Source organism: Lutra lutra, chromosome 15 (genome assembly GCF_902655055.1).
Source record: "Lutra lutra chromosome 15, mLutLut1.2, whole genome shotgun sequence".
Lineage (NCBI taxonomy): Eukaryota > Metazoa > Chordata > Mammalia > Carnivora > Mustelidae > Lutra > Lutra lutra.
This window is the reverse complement of record NC_062292.1, coordinates 36,035,278-36,055,372: the sequence shown is the minus strand read 5'-3', so window position 1 is coordinate 36,055,372 and position 20,095 is coordinate 36,035,278. Positions and strand designations below refer to the sequence as shown.

The 20,095-nt window shown below is 39.9% G+C and overlaps 1 protein-coding gene across 1 annotated transcript in view; it reads left to right on the top strand.

Moving 5' to 3' along the window:
- The first annotated feature begins 205 nt into the window (after positions 1 to 205).
- Positions 206 to 20,095, top strand: part of CR1 (complement C3b/C4b receptor 1 (Knops blood group)) — a 193,589-nt gene continuing 173,699 nt past the window's right edge. Inside the window, 16 exon segments of the mRNA XM_047705076.1 lie at positions 206 to 387; positions 7,619 to 7,798; positions 9,089 to 9,188; positions 9,619 to 9,704; positions 10,279 to 10,677; positions 11,627 to 11,803; positions 11,886 to 11,988; positions 12,642 to 12,727; positions 13,898 to 14,287; positions 15,649 to 15,837; positions 16,337 to 16,436; positions 16,675 to 16,757; positions 17,264 to 17,671; positions 18,281 to 18,457; positions 18,537 to 18,627; positions 18,903 to 18,979. Of these exon segments, the coding sequence (XP_047561032.1) occupies positions 330 to 387; positions 7,619 to 7,798; positions 9,089 to 9,188; positions 9,619 to 9,704; positions 10,279 to 10,677; positions 11,627 to 11,803; positions 11,886 to 11,988; positions 12,642 to 12,727; positions 13,898 to 14,287; positions 15,649 to 15,837; positions 16,337 to 16,436; positions 16,675 to 16,757; positions 17,264 to 17,671; positions 18,281 to 18,457; positions 18,537 to 18,627; positions 18,903 to 18,979 (2,704 nt within the window). The 5' untranslated portion in view covers positions 206 to 329.

Here is a 20,095-nt window from a genome sequence, read left to right as displayed (position 1 = left end):
AAAAAAAAAAAGTTGGAAAGCCACAGCGCTGAGGGCTACACCCAGTGCCAAAGACCGGGTCGCAGTCGCTCCGCCCCCCTGCCCCTGGCCCCTTCGCCCCCTCCCGCCGGCACCCCAGAGCCCGGGCCGGGCCGATCTAACACGCGCTGGCGTCCGGCCCCAGGCAACCTGCAGGTGTGCGCGCAAAGCTAGCACGTGGTGCCAGATTCTATTTAAGGGTCCCCGTGCCCTGGCTTTCAGCTGTCTCTTGCTTCAGCCCTCCTCTCCCGGAGCTGCCCGAGGCTCGAGTGTCTCGCAACGCATCCCGCCGCTGGGGCTGCCGCCGGGGCATGGGCGCTGCGGGCCTGCTCTGCGTTTTCTTGGCTGTCATCGCACCAGGGGTTCTCGGTGAGCTGGGAGGGGGAGGTAGGGACACGTCTGGGGCAGGGACGGCCTCTCTGCGGCGGTGCAAAGCAGAGTGAATAAGCGAGAAGGTCCTATCAGTGCTGGATGCTTGACAGCCTTCCGCTCGCTTTGGGGGACCCCCAGGATCTCCTGGTCGCTCCTTCTGGGGCTGGGGCCACTCGCTCTGCTCTGCATGGGCTCTCGGCTCCCGGGACCCAGCAGATGCTCACCGCTCTCTGCCTGAGGTCTGTAAGCGCTAACGCTGGCCAAGTAACCAGAACCTACCGGTGATGTGTGAAAGACCTCCCGCTGCCTTCCCCAGTAAGAATAATGTCTGGTTCCGACGCGGGGTTTTCATGGTTTCTGAACTTTGATGTGTTGCTGGTAAAGAGATTCTAAATGAGAAACACCTGCAGCTATTGAGAAAAGTTGGTAATGTGAATCAAAACTAGTCATCTTCGTATTACTTATCCCTTTAATGGTAAGGGCCCCAGAAGGTCTCATTCAACCTGCAGGTGTGCGCACAAATCTAGCTTTATTAACACCCCTCCCTACCTCCCCAAGTGACTTAATTTTACAGAAGTATAGTAGTTTGTTAAGATTAGAGTCTCTTGGCTACATGTGGATCTGACTTTCTAATTATCTCCAGAATACAGCGAATTCCTAGTTAAGGTCTCTGCAGACCTCAATAACTGGGTGACTTTTGGCAAGTCTTATAGCTCCCTGAACTTCAGTTTCTTCTTCTGTAAAATGAAGCTAGTGGTAAACTGCACTACCACCTTCCTGAGCTGCCTTGAATATGACATAAAATTAGGCAAATGAAAGTTGGGTGTTACTTGTGACTACTAAGTATCAGTCCTAAGACTCTGCGGGCTGCAGAGAAGACCCACTTCTCTGCAGCCCACATTTAAGTATAATCACCCCAGCTGTTTAATTGTAGAGATACATTAGTTCTATTTCAATAGAAGCAAATTGTCTGCTCCCTGCCTCCAAATTTCTCTTGGCCCTATTAGTTGAACATTTCCCCAGACTAGTTTCTTTCTCTCTCTCTCTCCTATGTGTTAACTTCCTTTGAAAAAGCGTTATGTTCACAACTTTCCCTAACCCATCTGCATGGCACAGTTCCAGACCTGGCTTCTCATCAGTACTCCGTTCCTACTGGATATTATCAGTTAAAAATCACCAGCCCTGCCCAGTTCTTCATCCCCTCTCAATACCAGTGTGAGCTGCCCTCTGGTCACTGAACTTCAAGACACTTAACGATCAGGTCTACCTGTCAATTGTTCCAGCACATTAGCTGTCACATAGCTTCTGTCATTTGTCTTAGCATTCTTACACCAATATTCTAATTGTAAGTATTATGATTACCTGTGTCACTCTTGATACCAGCCTTCAACTTGCCAATGGTGAAAACCAAAAGTTTAAAATATACTTTTTCATTATACTACTCCTTTACTTCCTACTGCCTGTGGGATTTAAAAAAAGAAAAAACTAAGTCTTCAGCCTTTCAAGCTTTTTGTAGTTGGATCCCATCTAAACATGCCCCCCGCAACTCTCCACTGTTTCTAATCATGAATGCACTGTTCATCTTCTTGCCTGACTATCCCCCATGGTCCTTTGCTCATGCTTTGTCCACACACCCCTCCTGACTTTTGCTTCTACTATATACCCTCCCTAGACTATCCCTGGACTCTGGGCCAGTTCCTGACTTGAAGGATGCTTAACTAACTCTTGAAGTACCTTTTACAAAATGTATTTATTTTTCTAGTTTTATTGAGGAATAATTGACATATTGCTGTGTAAGTTTAAGGTGTATACCCGCGATGATTTCATTTACATATATGGTGAAATGGTCACCCCAGTAGGTTTGGTTAACCTGTGTCCTCTCATTTAGATGCAATAAGAAGAAAAGAAAAAATTCTCCTTGTGGTGAGAATCCTGCGAATCTATTCTCAACTTCCCTCCATATCATACAGCAATATTTGCTCTAGTCTTCATGATGAACATCATATCCTTGTGCTTGTTTATCTTATAACTAGAAATTTGTACCTTTTGATCACCTTCCTACAATTTGCCCTCCCACCATCACACCTCCAGTAGTCACAAACTGATCTCTTTCTTTATGAATTTGGTGTGGTTCTGGGTGTTCGGTTTGTTTGATTGTTGTTTGTTTCTAGATACCACATATGAGTGAGATCGTACAGTATTTGTCTTTCTGTGTGACTTATTTCACTTATCATAGTGCCTTCGAGGTATATCCATGTTGTCATTTTTAATGGCTGAATAATATTCTATTATACACATACATACCACAACTTCTTTATCCTTTCATCCATTGATGAACACTAAGGTGGTTTCCACGTCCTGTAAATAATGCTGCAAAGAACATGTGTGTACAGATCTCTTTTTGAGTTAGTGTTTTCATTTCCTTTCAATATATTCCCAGAGGTGGAATTGCTGGATTATGTGGTGGTTCTATTTTTAATTTTTTGAGAAATTGAGATGCCTTTTAAAAAGCACCAAGTTCCTGGGTTCTGTCTCATGCTTCAGAGATTCCCTCCTTTGGGGTGTGGCCCGGGAAACTGAGTTTAAAAGTACTCTGGAAGATTCTGAAGCAACTGTCTATAGGGTACACAGCTATGAGCAAAGTCATATAGGAAGCAAATTTTCTTCTTAGAGAGTTTTCCCACTTTTCTCCTTTTGTTTATTTGCATAAACCAATTCTAATTTCCTGCATTCTTAAATTTCACTCTTGCCTAGACTGATGTCATCCTACCCTAAGAAAACAAAATCATTAAATAGGAATTCCCTTATTTACCAGTTATCTACCTTCATCTGAGATCAGATCCTCTCTCTCCCCTGCTTAAAACCTGCCAACAGCTTCCCATCACATTGGAACAAATTCCATGCTCTTTAACCGTGACTATAGGTCTCTGTCTCTCTCTGAAATTTTGTTCTCCTCCCTTACTCCCTCTGCTCCAGCCACATTGGTCTTCTTGCTGTTCCGTGAACACACTCATATTTGTTTAGACTAAGGGTTCCGTTTGTTGAATTGCCCTTTCTACATACCGTCTCTCGCCTGTCTCCTTGACATTCAGGTCTCACCTCCCCTGCCCACCCTTCTCTGATTCATCGGAAGTAGTCTGAACCTTGGTCACACTCTATCACACAACCGTGTTCTATTTTCCACAGAGAACCTATCATTATATGAGACCTTCTTGTTCATTTTTTTTACTTTGTTGTTTGTTCTCTCATTGGAATACAAGTTCATGAGAGCAAGGTCTTTATCTGACTTCTTGCCTGATGAATCCCTCAATACTAGCACATAATGAGGGGTTCTGTAACAATGGAAAAATATATATTTCCTCCCAACAACAGTCAACTCCTTCTGAATTATGGTTGCAGTCCATCCTGTCTTGCCTGTGCAAGGACTTGACTTCTGCAAATATCCCATCTTCTGTCACCCATTTGTATCTCTCTCTTGGATCATCCCTACCAGCAGTTAAATATGCTCCAGTGTATCCTTTATGGGACCAGGTCAGGGGACTTCTCATGACCCCTTCTCTTCCTTCTCATCCCTCTTCTCAAAACTTCTCATTCACTGCTTGCTCACATTTCTTTATCTCCTTTACCCACCTCAGACAGGCTCTTCTCCCCCACATTCTCCTAAAGCTACTATCAGCAAGGTTACTACTGGCCTTCATGCTGGCGAATCCAATGGTCATTTTTTCTCTCCTTATCTTCTCAGTCTTTTGGCAAAAGCTTATTACTTCCTTTCTCTTAACACCATTTTCATTCTCATCATCCAAAACAGGGCTTCCTGTTATTTGACTTCCACTCTCCTCTGTTTTTTTTTTTTTTTTCTCTGTAATTCTCTGATTACTCTTGGCCTCTTTTGCCCTATCTGAAATGTTGTAAGGTCTTGGCGCTCAACCCTGGGCCTCTTCTGCTTTTCTCCATACCTTCTTCCTAAGAGATCTCATCCAGTCTCATGGTTTTAAATACTGTTTATATGTTGATGACTCATTTATTATCTGTAGTCTTGAACTCCCTACTGAGTGGAAAATTTGTACATCCAACTGCCCTCATGCATGTCCATGTGGGGGCCCAATAAGTGTGTTAAATATACCAACTCTAACATGGAACCAGTTCTGCACACACCCCAATACACACACACACACACACACACACACACACACACTGGTGCTTTTCCATCTTTAGGACATGGTATTACCATCAGTCAAGTAGCTCAAGTCACCATAAGTAACTTAGAAGATGTTACTAAATCCTGCCATTTTCTTATCCCCCCCGCAATACAACAAAAATTTTCTACTTCTAAAGATTTTTTTTTTAGTTATATATTTGACAGAGATCACAAGTAGACAGAGAAGAAGGCAGAGAGAGGGGGGGAAGCAGGCTCCCTGCTGAGCAGAGAACCCAATGCAGAGCTCGATCCCAGATGCAGAGCTCGATTCCTAGATGCTAGGATCATAACCTGAGCTGAAGGCAGAGGCTTTAACCCATTGAGCCATCCAGGCACCCCAAGTTTCTGCTTCTAAAATGTATTCCAAACTCATCCACTTCTCACTGTCTGCATTTGGTCCAAGCCTCATTTTTGTCTGAACTGTTATAATAGTCTCCAGACTTGCACTTTCTACTTCTAAAAAAAAAAATCCAGAGCATTCTTCACTCACTTGCCAGACTATTCTTTTTAAAAGGTAAATCAGGCCATGTGACTTTTCCACTTAGACTTCTTAGTGTGGCCTAATAAATCTAATATGATCCCTCCTGCTAGCTTTCTAACTTGATCTCCCACCACTCCATTGGTATGATCACTACATTCCAGCCATACTTGATTTCTGTCTATCCCTAAAGCATAGAAAACCCATCCCTGCTGTTAGGCTTCTGCCTAAAATGTTTTACTTAGTGCTGTACCTGGTTGGCTGTCCTTCAGTCACAACTCAAATGTCTCCTCTTCATAGGCCTTCCTCAACCATAATAGCTGAAGTCATATGTTTCCCTCCCCCCTGATTTTGACACATCACTCTGGTTATTTCCTTTACATAATATTTATTGGTATTTATCTGTCCCTTGTCTCCCACTATAGGAATATAAATTCCATGAGGGTAGAAACATTGTTTCTAATGTTCACAGTATACTCCTGTGTTTGGGACAGTACCTTGGTTAAAATGTGTAACCGTCATTCAAAAAATGATCAAATAGCCAGGAAACCCAGTGGTAAGGCATTTGATTATACTTCTCATTCTCAATCATAATTTTTCTCCTATCTGCTTTCTGACCTTTCAGTTTTATTTTTATTACCTTATATATTCTTCATTCATTTCAAATGGATTTCTAAGCCATTCCAAGTAAAGCCTCTTGAACCCCAAATAGAGTTAAATGCATCCTGGTTCTCCAGAAACTGCTTTACTTCATCAATTTTTAACATGGTTTGAAAAATGCACATGTTAATGTCTTACCACTGTCTTCTATTTTAGACACAGTCAGGATCTACTCTAATTTTTCCTTTTGATTATAGAATGATGTGAAGAGGGTGCAGTGACCCTTAAGAAAAATTTTATTTCTTAATGGCTCATGGACTAACCTCCTTTTCTCTGATATGGAAGAGAACACGACTGTTGGAAATTCTTGTGACCTGGATTTTTGACAATTCATTACAAATAAAAACTATTGTCCCCCCCAAAGAGAGAGTGTCAAGTCTTATTGGGGATCAGATTTTCCCATTATTTATCATCCAGAAAGTATAATTCTCATCTCGTGTCACCTCAGAAGATAACATTATGAAGTACCCTTCTGCTCTTGCTGCTTTTAGGTCTCCATTTCATCTTGGTCCCCGTCATTGTTACTCACCATTACAGATTTAAAGGACAACTTGGTGTTGTCCTTATTCACATTATGTAATTATAGATTAAATCATTTAACTAAGATGAATTGGCACAAGTAATGCCAGGGTCATGAAACTGGTCTTCTTTGAGGTCAAACCTTTACTTTCCCTATAGTCTTGCTGTTCTGTACAGGTATGCACTTGGAGATGTTCGCAGTGGTTAATGAAGAAAACCAAAGGACTTGAGGTGAGAAATAGAAGAAGACCAGTGATATCTGGGTCCCAACAGTGATGGCTATTCTTGGGTCCTGTCCATGACTTCTCCAACAGAAGTGTCAGGCCACAGGAAGACTGAGTCTGGCTGCAACCTTGGGAGCTCTGTGTTGTAGTTGTTCATTTAGTTCATGTTTATTCTTTGACTTTCACCTGTCCCTGTCTCAAACTTGTTTGAAAAAGAGATTTATAAATTTGCTATTCAAAGGTCTCTTTGCCCAGAAAAAATGACTTTTCCAGGTACATCCTCAAATATATGGGTGTTACAGTTTCTTACTCATCTCCTAGTATAATATGATTCATTAATAGTAATAATAATATTATTAATCATAGGGAACTGTCTCAAATTGACTAGTTCCTTTTATCTAGTACCCATCAGAAGTATTTACTATGCTCTCTTAGGGGGACATATGATTCTACTAGATTAATGGAATAAAATAATGAAAATATTTTCATCTTGCTAGGACCAAAAGATTTAATGATTAACAGAGTAATGTGAATTCATTAAAATAACTTTAGAGGATCATACATGTGGGTGCTTAGGGGTCTCTAAGGTACTAGTTCCCTGTGCTATCCCAGGAAGGTTTTTATTTATAAGGTTTTAGATTTTTGTAATGAACCTGTAAGAAGATGGAAAAACTCCAGAATCTTTATGGAATTTTATAAAAAAGTATTTTCTCTAGTTCTTTGTCTAAGTCTATCCTAAAAAGTCTTGGAACTTCTGAACTTCTACCTCTGTATATGTACCCATACTGCAAGATCCGTTGTTTGCCCCAGAAAATACTGCTGCATTTAAGGTTTACTTTCTTTTTTTTTTTTAAAGATTTTATTTATTTATTTGACAGAGAGAGATCACAAGTAGGCAGAGAGGCAGGCAGAGAGAGAGAGGGAAGCAGGCTTCCTGCCGAGCAGAGAGCCCCATGTGGGACTCGATCCCAGGACCCTGAGATCATGACCTGAGCCGAAGGCAGCGGCTTAACCCACTGAGCCACCCAGGCGCCCCTAAGGTTTACTTTCTAAAGCTCAAAGTTGTCAGGGTAATTTGTGACAAAACAGAAGCAGAGTAGAAGTTTCAGTCTCTCCTAGTTTTGATATTCCTGTGGTCTTTGTCTCTAGGTCAGTGTAAGCTCCTGCCAAGGTATCATTTTGCTAAGCCTAAAATTAAGAGTGATCAGTCTGAGTTTGCTGTTGGGACGTCTTGGGAATATGAATGCCTTCCTGGGTATATCAAGAGGTCATTCTCTATCACCTGCCTAAAGACCTCCAAGTGGTCAGATGCTCAGGATTTCTGTAAACGTGAGTAATCTGTAAAAGAGGCATCTTTGGGTTTATCAGCATATCTCTATGAGCTAATTTATCATGTTCAAGATAAAAGACCAGCAAATTAGCAAATCATCTTAAATTAAGGGGGCTCCTGGGTTCTCCATGTTTCTTTTATTCATAAGAACTTTGGTTAATACTTGAAGATCCATAAATTCGTTCTATGGTCTCTATACTGTGTGAGAGTGAGATTAAAAGTTAGTATACAAAGAACACTGGTGTCACTTCATTCTTATCCATGTAATTCAAGAAATATTTTTCAGTAACCACTAGGTGTTAAGTATTAGGCTAGATGATAGGGATGGGGATACACAAAAATTAGTTAGTCTCTGCCTTTGAGGAGCTCCTATACCCACGGTGAATACTGGCTTTTAAATAAATGCTGTATCTGACGTAATTTATTTTATTTGTAGAGATAAAGTTCTATGAGACCATAGAGAAATAAATAACAAGGCTGTCTTGGAGAATTAAGGAAATCTAGGCATTATGGTTGGAGGAGACAGCATATTCAAAAGCATAGAAGTGCAAAAGAACAGGGAATCTTTGGAAAAATTAGTAATTCAGTGTGGTTGGAGTATAAGTTGTGTGGTGGGGAACAGCAGTTAATTAAGTGGACTGATGCTTATTTGTAATGAGCCATGCATTTTTTCTTCCGATAAATAATGGTTAAGTCACTGCAAATTTTTAAATGCAGGAAGAGGCGTGGCCACATTTGTGCTTCTGAAATATATTATGTGCAGTGGTATAGAAGATGTACTAGACCAACTGAGACCAAAAGTTAGAAAGGTAAATTTGGTTAGTCAATGATCCAGAGATTTCAGCAATGACTAAATAGTTGGTTTGGAGAGAGATTTCTGGAATCTAGTCACTAAAATTTGGTTACCACTTGAATAAAGAGTGGTGGGTAGAGGATTAGTTATAGAAAGGAAGTGATGACAATGAGGGTTTTTTTTAAGCCACAGACTTGGTAAATGATGCCATCAACTGACAGACTATAAAAAGGGGAAATAGAGATTGTAAATTATGATTGACCCTAATAATGTTTGCATCCATGCTCAGAAATATAGAGTGCATGCTTTAAACAAATAGTGTTCTGAAGTTGATTGATCCTTTGGAAGATAGAAGTTTTTTAAATGTCAAAATTGGTTTTGGTTAAGTGTAAATAGGCTAGTTGGCAAGTCCAATCAGGTTGGTTTTAATATTAAAACACAGAACATCCTCCAAATTCCAGTCCCAAATTCTGTTTTGTTTTGTTCTCCATCATAGGTAAATCATGTACAAGTCCTGGAGAACTCCTCCATGGCTCTGTCCTCATACCCACGGGTGTCATGCTTGGGTCAACAATTACATTTTCTTGTGATCAAGGGTGAGTTGGCAGGAGACATCTCCAGAATACATGAGTATTAGAACGGTGGTTTCAACAAGAAACTGTCAGTTCTTCAAAAGAAATCCACGTAATTGCCACCTACCCTTAAAAATAGATAAGCAAAAACAGAATCACCATCCTGATCTGATCTAGAGATAACTCTTTAAGATTATCCACTTCTATAGATGAGAAAGAAATTTAGGCTATTCTTCTGATTTTAAGTCTCTAACCTTCCTGACCAGGAGCCAAATTTCATTTGGCTTTAGATTATTGAATTTTTTGTATGAGGCCTTACTTGTCATACATGATATTCTATCTTTTACTTGTCATACATGATATTCTATCCTTTGCCATTTCAGTAGAAAAAGAACTAAGCTTTCCTAAAATATCCATCTCGCTGGGAGGTTATCACTCATCTCTTTGTCTTTAGATATCGACTTTTTGGTGTTTCATCTGCTACATGTATTATCTCAGACAAAACTGTAACCTGGGATAACGACATGCCTTTTTGTGAATGTGAGTAAGATGATTCCTTCATTGCATCCTATGTACCTCCTCTTGTCCCCTTCTAGAGGGAAACTGAGCATCTACACATCAAAATGAGCACCCAGGAGAGTTATACTTGGTTTGGATCGTTCTGGGCACAGAGCTGTAGTTTCTTTCCTACTGCATCTCCCAAACCCACCACACTTTCCTTTGACTACTGTTCTTTGATGATAAGTTATGTCATAGTGAACAAGTGCTTAAATCTAAAATATGTTATGAGATTACACACTGCCATCTTTATTCTATCCAAAATGTTTGGTCACCCTAGGTGTTTCCCACAACCGTTTTTTCTGTACTTTGGGGTGAGGGGTGGGAGGAATGGTGATCAGATCATAGTTTCTTGACTTTTCATCAGGCTAGTCCGTGAATCTTTCTACCTTGATACTTCCTATTTAGAATCATCTTTAAGATGAGGATACAGAATTTCAACAATCTGGGTTAATTGTTGGCTGAGTTGAAGTTTGGTTTGCAAGAGTGAAGACAAAATTCCCAGAAGGTATAACCTTTAAATGCCTTCTCTTTTTTCCCACCTACCCCTCAAAAGCTATTCCTTGTGGGCCACCCCCAGCCATCTCCAATGGGGACTTTTACAGCAGCAGTAGAGAGGACTTTTTCTATGGAATGGTGGTGACTTATAAGTGCCACACTGGACCAAATGGAAAAAAGCTGTTTGACCTTGTGGGTCAGAAGTCAATATATTGTACCAGCAAAGACAATCAAGTTGGCATCTGGAGTGGCCCTGCCCCTCAGTGTATTCTTCCAGTCAAATGCCCAATTCCAGAAGTTGAAAATGGAATTATGGAATCTGGATTTGGACGTTCATTTTCTTTAAATGATGCTGTGATGTTTAGGTGTAAGCCTGGCTTTACCATGAAAGGCAGCAACATAGTATGGTGCCAATCAAACAGCAAATGGAATCCTCCACTGCCAAAGTGCTTTAAGGGTGAGTTGTGTTGAAACTTTGAGGATCTAGAAGCAAAAGGAAACTTTTAGAGAAATAGATACATGGCACTTAATAGAAGATGAGGAGAAAGACAGTATAGGTAGTTGGGTCTGCTGATTAAAGAATTTTAAACTAAACTGTGAAAGTAATATCTAAATTTTGAAGAAGTAGGAAATTTACTATATTCTGGGACAGTACCAGATCTGCATTAATGTAGGGCAAATTAGAAGACGTTTGAAAGAAAGAAAGAAAGAGCAAACCAATGAAGAGAGGTTTTTTTTTTTCCAAAATGTATATTTGATTCAGTTTTATTTAAACAAGGATAAAATAACTCTCAATCCTATTGGAAATTGGCTGATGTCAGAATTTGATTAAAAATATTGTGGACCTTATACATTCTCATATTTAAAAATGTGGCCTTTATGGAATAAGGCTAGAATTAAGACTGGGTCATTTCCCCATTCTCCCTCTCTATTCTACTCTTATTAAGAAATGTCTGATTTACTAAAAACCTGGCAACATTGGGAGGCCCTCCCACAAGACTCAAGAAATGTTATCAACCTAGTTTGGGGGCAACAGGAAGAAAGAAGTACATTTTGAGGGTGAAAATGTATTACAATATTTAGGTTCCCTTGGCTACAATATGAATGAGAAAATATCCAATACCTTTTTTAGTTAAATGGAATGGAAATTGATGAGTGGGTATCATGTTTCCCAGCATAGATCAAGATAGGGAAAGCAGAGAGTTTCATGGTTCATCATATCTAAAAAAGTAACACGTTAGTCCCATTTTACCTCCACCCCAGCCAAAGGAGTCTCTGCCCTACACTTAGAAGTGTTGACATAACCACCTTCATCCCACCTCTGCCTACCTCATCTTGGCTTATGTTGTGGAAGATAAAGTTCTTATTTCAGAAATAAAAGACCTCTGGTCTTGTTCTCTTCTCAGGGTGTCTACCACCTCCACATATCAACCATGGTAGTTATAACATCTTGGATAAGGAATTCTTTCCAATTGGACAGGAAGTGTCCTACAGCTGTGACCCTGGCTATACCCTCATTGGAACTAACCCTATCCAGTGTACATCCTTGGGAGCCTGGAGCTATGCAGCCCCTGAATGTGAAGGTGCCTAAAGCTTTATTCCATCTTAAGGAAACTCAACTGTTTCCTGACTCCTCATGTGCCAGCCTTGTCTCCTTTTTCCTAGCAAAATCATGCGATGCCATTCCAAACCAACTTCTCAATGGCCATGTGGTGACTTCTCCTAATCTCCAGCTTGGGGCAGTGGTTTCATTTGTTTGTGATAAGGGGTGAGTGTGAGGGGAGAGGGCCTGAACTGAGACCTAAGACTCATAGCTAAGCATTGCAAACAATGATCTCTAAAGATAGCTAATTTTTTTCTCTTTATGACTTTTCTTCTTATTTTCTTTACCTTGTATGACTAATAATTCTAATATTTAGCAAATGCTATTGATTTTTGTCCAACTGTATGTATTGTGTATGGCCAGAGAGACCTGGGAATTGCCCTTTCATCATATGAAAAAGCAAAATTTGGGGTCAAAAATTAAGGCTCCTATTATGAAGAAAAATGAGGGTTCAGTAAGAGGGGGTTCTTTGTGGTGTATCTTAGGTAACAAGGTCTTTGATGTTTTTGTCAGTAGGAACTGAGGTTTTTTCTTTCTAAATGGTAAAGAGTATTTTAACATTTAGATGCCAAAGAGAAAAGGGAGAATTCAAAACGAGAATATTATCATTAGGATTTTTTTGTTTGTTTCATTTAACTTGGTCTGAAGTCATGACATAGCTGAGCTGATTCACAATCTTTGACTTTTTCCTTAAGCCAGAGATGATTCAAAAAAACAATAGAGGCCATTAATACTGCATACTTGAGAGAAGTGATTAATTCCATGCAGCTGAAAATTGATTTGTTCTGGTGATGATTTGCTACCCCTTATTATTTAAGGTACCGATTAAGTGGCCAATCTTCTAGTCACTGTGTCTCAGAAGGAATGAGAGTATTCTGGAATAATACGTTTCCTGTCTGTGAACGTGAGTAGAAAACAAAAATAATAAAGTACAGATCTTGTCCTCTGATTTTTGGTGTATTCCCATGCATAACATCCTATTCATATTTGTACTTTGAATAGATGTATGCCAGTCTTCTGTATGATCTAGGATGCAGACCAAAACTCAATTCATTGAATTGACTATATATTGTATCAAGTATTCTATACATATAAAGATAAATGCTCTCAACATTCTCCCTACTGAAACTGAGTAGCACTGAGGTACTGAAATGGTTTGGCTGTGTCTTCTTATGCCAGTTCCTCTACTGAGGAGCAACTCGTGGAGCTCATTGGAAATCAACCAGATGTTCTGGATGTTGGAAGTTTTCCCTTTATTCTGAGACTCATTCAGGAAAGATGTGCATACATCAACACAGCTGTAGCAATATCCTTCATGTGTATTAGGACAAGTAAATAAAGGCTATGAGGTCATTATCCAAAACCTCTGATCACTTCTTGTGGGCTTTTTCAAAGGGGTCCAACATCAATGGATAACAAAGGATCGGTAGAGAGGCTGCAGAATCTTCAGTAGTAAGACAAAATGCATTCTCACCACTTGTAGCCCCAGTTGTATGTTTGAAACAGGCATTGGATGGTTAGCATGTTCTAGTTATCATTCTTGTAATTTTCAGGTACTTTTATCTCACTGGATTTTTCTTGTAACCTTATGAACTAGCTTGGATTGTACTATAGACGAAGAAATTGAGGCTTAGAGAGGGTAAGACTTGCCTAGTCACACAGCTATTGAATGACAGGGGGGATTTAAAACTAAGTCTATTAAAGCCAAATTTCATTAGTGTGTGGTGTTTCCCTACATGTGATTAACATATTATTAAGATTCTTCTTATGTGCTCTTTGCCTTTTGTTTCACTATAAAAATTGATAAGACTCTAAACTATTAGATAAATTCTGTTTCATTGTTACTGTTGGTCAGCGTGGTGTTTATAGACCAGTTGATTTGTTTGCTGCAGATGGAGAGAAAGGTAAGATCCTGAGAGGTTGGGGATAAGGACAGACTATGAGTAAGAAGTAAATGATACAAATTTCTGTTTCGGAAAAAGTGACATGACCTAATTTTGGACCTTTCATCTAAATTTAAATCTTTTCATTGTCAGAATTAGTATGACCACGTATTTCCTTGTTTACTTTTCAGGGATTTCTTGTGGCCCTCCTCCTCCTATCAAAAATGGTCGGAATAGTTATTCTTCTGGTCCCGTAAATCTTAACACTGTGGTAAGGTACTCTTGTTTTAGTGCCTTCCGCCTCATTGGAGAAAGAAGCCTTTTTTGTATAAGTAAAGACCAAGTGAAAGGAATCTGGGATAAAGCTGCTCCCGTATGTGAATTTTATAATAGAAATTCTTTCTGCTCTGAGCCCATAGTACCAGGAGGACACAGAGATAAAAAATCTAGACCACCATACAGACATGGTGATTCTGTGACATTTACCTGTAATACCAACTTCACCATGAAAGGAAACAAATCTGTTTGGTGCCAAGCAAATAAAACCTGGGGGCCAACACCACTACCCACCTGTGAGAGTGGTAAGTAAAAACAAAACATAAAGCTAAGTGGGGAGGCTGGAACCTTGCATTTCTTTGCAGATCAAGTTTTTATTTGAAGGAAGAATAATGTGGATATGTGAATGGTGGGAGTGGAGGGGAGGGAAAAGGTGAAAATTATGGTTTCTTGTTTTTACTTAGTCCTAGAAGGATGTAAATGTTTATTCAACAAACATCAGTAGAATAAAAAATAATGATAACTGAATGGAATAAGCCTCACAAGGTTGGGGGTCAGAGTTGTTTGGGATGTGGCAATCAGATGGTTTTAAATTACATATCTGGGTTACTGCTAAATTGAGAAGAAATGTGGGATCTAATAGCAAAATATACCCAATGGATTTGAAGCTCATCTTTGAATAGTTGTTGGGCTATCCTGGCAGAAACGATGCCCTGTTATCTGCAGCCTCTATGAATATTTTCTAAGGTGGTCCGCTATTGTCCAAGTCACCTAGGAAGTCCTAGCATTTCAGGTCAATTAACTTTGAAAATAGGACCCACTCATTTTCATTTTCCCAAAAGAAAACCATTTTCTTATCATTTGGTTTGGTTTATGTTGTTGTTGAAACCTAAAACTGAATTTCAATTATTCAATTACAGGGACTGGCATGCATATATATATGCCAGGCAATATATATACTTGACAAAGATTATACCATCAAAATTAGCTGTTTTCTTAATAAAAAAAACAGTATTGATCAGGTCTAAATCAATTGAGTTGAAAAGGCTGTCAAATCATTAGAAAAATATGGATCTATCTATAAACATGTATATAATCTTGGAGGTAGGGAAGGCCTTAAGAGAGTCACAAAATGGGGTGACCATGGAAAACAAACCTTTAGAAAGATTTAGATAGATCTATATGTACTGACATGGAAAAATATAGACCGATTATTAAGCAAAGAAAAGGCATAGAGTAATATGTATTAAGTACATGAACATACACGTGCTATATGTGTATATATGTATCACATATAGGATCCCCAAAAGGTATGTTACTAATGTCTGGCAGGATTACACCCTAAATAGTAATATGCTACTTTTGGTGCAGAGAATAGGCTATGGGTAGGAGGAGAGTATGGGTGAAGATGAGCTTTTTTTGGTAATTGAAATTTTTTTTAAAGGCAAATGTAATTCATGTAGCTAAAAATGAAAATGTACAATTTGTGGTATAAAACACATATACTTAAGCCACACCTGTCCGATCTTTAAAAAGTTGAGTTGAAAATTAATGATGACTGGTTATCATAGATCATATGTCATATATTTGGATCTGTGTAAGTCAAAAACTAGATTGTGAAGGATGAATCATCTGATGGCCTTTTTCCTAATGTGTGTGCATGAAGATTTCCCCCAGGAGTGTCCACCGCTTCCCGCCATCTCCAATGGATCTCACACAGGGGAGGGGTTTGGCCCCTTTGCCCCAGGATTATCTGTGTCTTATAGCTGTGAACCTGGTTACTTGCTTGTTGGAGAAAAGACCATTAGATGTTTGTCTTCAGGAAAGTGGAGTGCTGTTATTCCCACATGTAAAGGTACCTACATTTATAACCGATTTTAAGAATTTGGACTCTTGGGGCACCTGGGTGGCTAGTGGGTTAAGCCTCTGCCTTCAGCTCAGGTCATGATCTCAGGGTCTTAGGATCCAACCCCACGTCAGGCTCTCTTCTTGGCTTTCTGCTCTGTGCCTGCCTCTCTGCCTACTTGTGATCTCACTCTCTATCTGTGTGTCAAATAAATAAATAAAATCTTAAAAAAAAAAGAATTTGGACTTTTCTGAGGCACCTGAAAAGGTAAGCCCCAGACTCTTGATTTCAGCTCTAGTCATGATCTCAGGGCCTGAGATTGAGCCCCAAGTTTGTTTCCATGCTGATTGTGGAGCCTGCTCAAGATTCTCTCTCTCTCTCCCTCTTGGCTCCTCCCACCCAACTCATGCGCATGCTCTCTCTCAAATAAATAAATAAATTTTAAAAACAGAATTTGGGCTATTCTGTTATTTGCCACACTTTGCTTATCTTTGACTTATTTCCTTAGAGGCAGAGTGTGAACCCCCAGGACCATTTCTCAATGGACGGATAAAGAGCCCTCCAAGTCTTCGGGTTGGTGCAACTGTGAACTTTGACTGTAATGAAGGGTGAGTGTCAGGAGGGCCTTGGAGATTTAGTTCATCTGGTTTATGTGTGCATGGTGTGAGCTGTGACAACTGCCGAAGGCTCCTCTGTGAGAATCCAGGGATAGCCTACGGTGAGGCTGGGAGAGAGAATGCTTATGAAGGGGGTTGATACACATCAGTTATGTGAATTTGCCTTGGATTTTAAGTGGAGGTCATTGCTCTGCAACAGCTACTGCTTAATAGTCCCCTCTGTCTCCAGGTATTGGTTACAAGGCCAACCTTCCAGTCAATGTGTAATTGCTGGACAGCAGGCTTCTTGGACCAGAATGCCAGTATGCAAAGGTAGGTTAGAAAACTGTGGTTTGCAATGACTACCCTGGTCCTTGAACAGAACACTTCATTCTTGGCTTAAGTAAAAGCTTTTTGTTTAGTCATTACTATACAGAATTTGATAGAGCAGAGATCTCACATAGACATCTGGAGGAGTATGGTCTTTCACTAAAGCAACCTTCAGCCACCTCCTTATTCCCTGGTTACTCAAGGGAAAAAGGGTTCCTAGGCTCTTCTTTCTCTGAAAGCTCTGTAGACTTGCCAGCCAGGCGGGGCACAAAAAGGGGATTGTATATTCAGTAGAAGAAATCAGAGGATCACCCCAGTAGATATACTCAAGAAAAAAGTTCTAAATCATAATTTTAACATTATATTGCTATAGCTGTCTTGATCTGTATATTACAGATTCAAGTATCACTGTCCCTGAGCCTAGGAGGGCACCGTGGTACAGCAACATTCGAGGCATTCTTCATTTGCAGTATAACTGCAGTCTTGTCATTTCTCTCTAATTTCTCTAGAAATTCTGTGCCCGCCACCTCCTTCTATTCTCAATGGAAGACATACAGGAAGCTCTTCGGGGAATATTCTATATGGAAGCACAGTCACTTACACCTGTGACCCAGACCCAGAAAAAGGAGTGAGCTACAACCTTATCGGGAAGAAGACTATCCATTGTATCACCAACAGTCAGAAGACTGGGATCTGGAGTGACCCTGCCCCAAGCTGCGAACTTTCTAGTTCTGCTGTTCATTGTCCACCTCCCCAGATCCTAAGAGGCCAAATATCATCTGGGCAGAAAGAACAATATTCCTATAATGACACTGTGGTATTTTCTTGCTCATATGGCTTCACCCTGAAAGGCAGCAAGGCAATCCGATGTACTGCCCAAGGCGCATGGGAGCCGTTGGCACCAGTCTGTGAAAAGGGTGAGTATTCCAATACTCAGAGAAGGTGCTGCTGATTATTTTTAAGTGTTAGAGGATAGGGTTATGGATTTAAGAAGGACTTACCCAGTTTCTAGTCCCCTCAATTCTACTACGTATAGTGAATATAAGTTATGTAGCTTTTCTTAACATCACCCCACCACTATTACTTCATTTTGTGGGAGTATCCTTGGAGGAAAAGCATTAAGGATCACAGAGTTGCCTATTTCTTTAGGGGAAAAAAATACTGTTTGTTTCAATAGTAATTTTTTTTTAAGGGAAGAAAGCAAAGTCCCCACTCCAGGGATGTATCCCATTAAACACACAGGAGATGATTCCTTTAAAAAAAAAAAAAAAAGAAGAAGAAGAAGAAGAAAGAAGAAAGAAGAAAGAAGAAGAAAGAAGAAAGAAGAAAGAAGAAAGAAGGAGGAAGGAGGAAGGAGAGAAGACAGGAGAAGAATTAGAACTGAACAAAGTCTTCAGCACCCTAAGTGCAGAAATGAAAAAAAGATGAACTGCTGATCTAAAGTTATCCAAAACTGAGCTACACATTAATGATAATTGCTTGTTTCTTTCTGTTGTTTATATAAGAAAAATTTTCTTTTCCTTCAGAGTGCCAAGCCCCTCCTAAAATCCTCAATGGGCAGAAGGAAGATGGACACATGGTCCGCTTTGACCCAGGAACATCTATAAAGTACAGCTGTGACCCTGGCTATGTGCTCGTGGGAAAAGAATCCATCCGTTGCACCTCTGAGGGGGTGTGGACACCCACTGCCCCCCAATGCAAAGGTGCCAGGCTTTGAATGTAGACATTTTGTGGTTTTGAGTTTGCCTTGAGCTGATTTCTCATCCAGGTCTCTTTTCTTAGTGGCAGAGTGTGAACCTATAGAAGAGCAAGTCTTTAACAAACCCCAGGATCAATTTATTAGACCAGATGTTAACTCTTCTTGCGACGAAGGGTGAGTGAGGGATGTCTCAGCCTGAACCAGGTCTGGCTTATTAGTGCACACTACAAGCTCTGTTGTCTGCATTTATCTCAAAGAGCCTTCCTTGTCACTTATTCCCAGAAGGGTTGATTGTGCTGTGGTTGCATGTATGGAAACACTGCCTGTGCAATGGATGGGTGGTGCTGATGCTGGCTACATATTTGTCCCTATTTTTTCTTGTCCTAAAAGTGGGGAGTCTGCTTTTAGTAGTCTCCAGATGGCAAAATGACATGACTCTTTGTCTCCAGGTACCGGTTAGGTGGGAGTGTTTATCAGAAGTGCCAAGGTGCGATTCCTTGGTTTATGGAGAATCGTCTATGTGAAGGTGAGCAGCAAAAGTGATGGAGAACCTGACACAGTGTGAAATGTACACATTTCCTGGGAGATTTCTGTTTGAGGCCATGTTATGGGAATACAAAGATTAGATTCTATTCGATTAACTTTGTCAACTGTTCTAGTCACATGGTTTTGTTGTCTTTCTGCTGTTGCCGCTTTCTACTTCGTAGCATGCCAATCAATTTAAATGTATTTCCGATTCTCTTTTGTGATTTGGGAGTTTAAGAATAATGAGGACAGTGAGTATATGAGCCACCATCCTTAATTGGGGGAATGCTGTAGTTTAGTGGAGAGAGAGGGGATTAGTGTGGGATCTGAACTCAGATTCGGTTTCTATTGCTTAATTTGAGCTGGGGCAATTTAGGTAACTTCTTGGAAATTCCAGCCTCTTATCTGGAAAGTTAAACTGAAACTCGAGACGTCAATGTTATTAAAATTAAATGGTACTATCCCCCCTTCGTGGATGAGAAAATTACCTGTCAAACGTAGATGCTCAATTGACAGTGATTCTTGGCTAACCTATCATATCACTTCAGCACAAAGACTGTACTCAGAAAAGCTTACTTCTACCACCCCCCATGCCTTTTATTCACTTATTGGTTCTTTTAAAAACAATTATTTTTATTACCAATTTACTACTGGACTTCACTGCCTCACAATATGATACTGATGAACATGTTAACTTTTATTTTTTTGAAATTATTATCTACTTGGTTTTTCACTTTATTTTTTATTTTTTATTGTGTTACGTTAGTCACCATACAGTATGTCATTAGTTTTTGATGTAGTGTTCCATGATTCATTGTTTGCGTATAACACGCAGTGCTCCATGCAGTCCATGCCCTCCTTCATACCCATCGCCGGGCATGTGTTCACTTGTAACAAAGACTTCCATTCTAAAAATCTTTGCTATGATGTCTATTTAAATCAATAAGCTCATATACATAATGAGCTTTGATATAACTTCTATCATCAAAACTCATCCATATCCTCCAGGAAACCTGATAACTACAGGTTCATAACCAGCTTCATTTCTCTTCTTTGGTGTCTCCATTTCTCTTCTTTGGTGTCTCCATTTCTCTTCTTTGATATCTCTGTCTCTTCT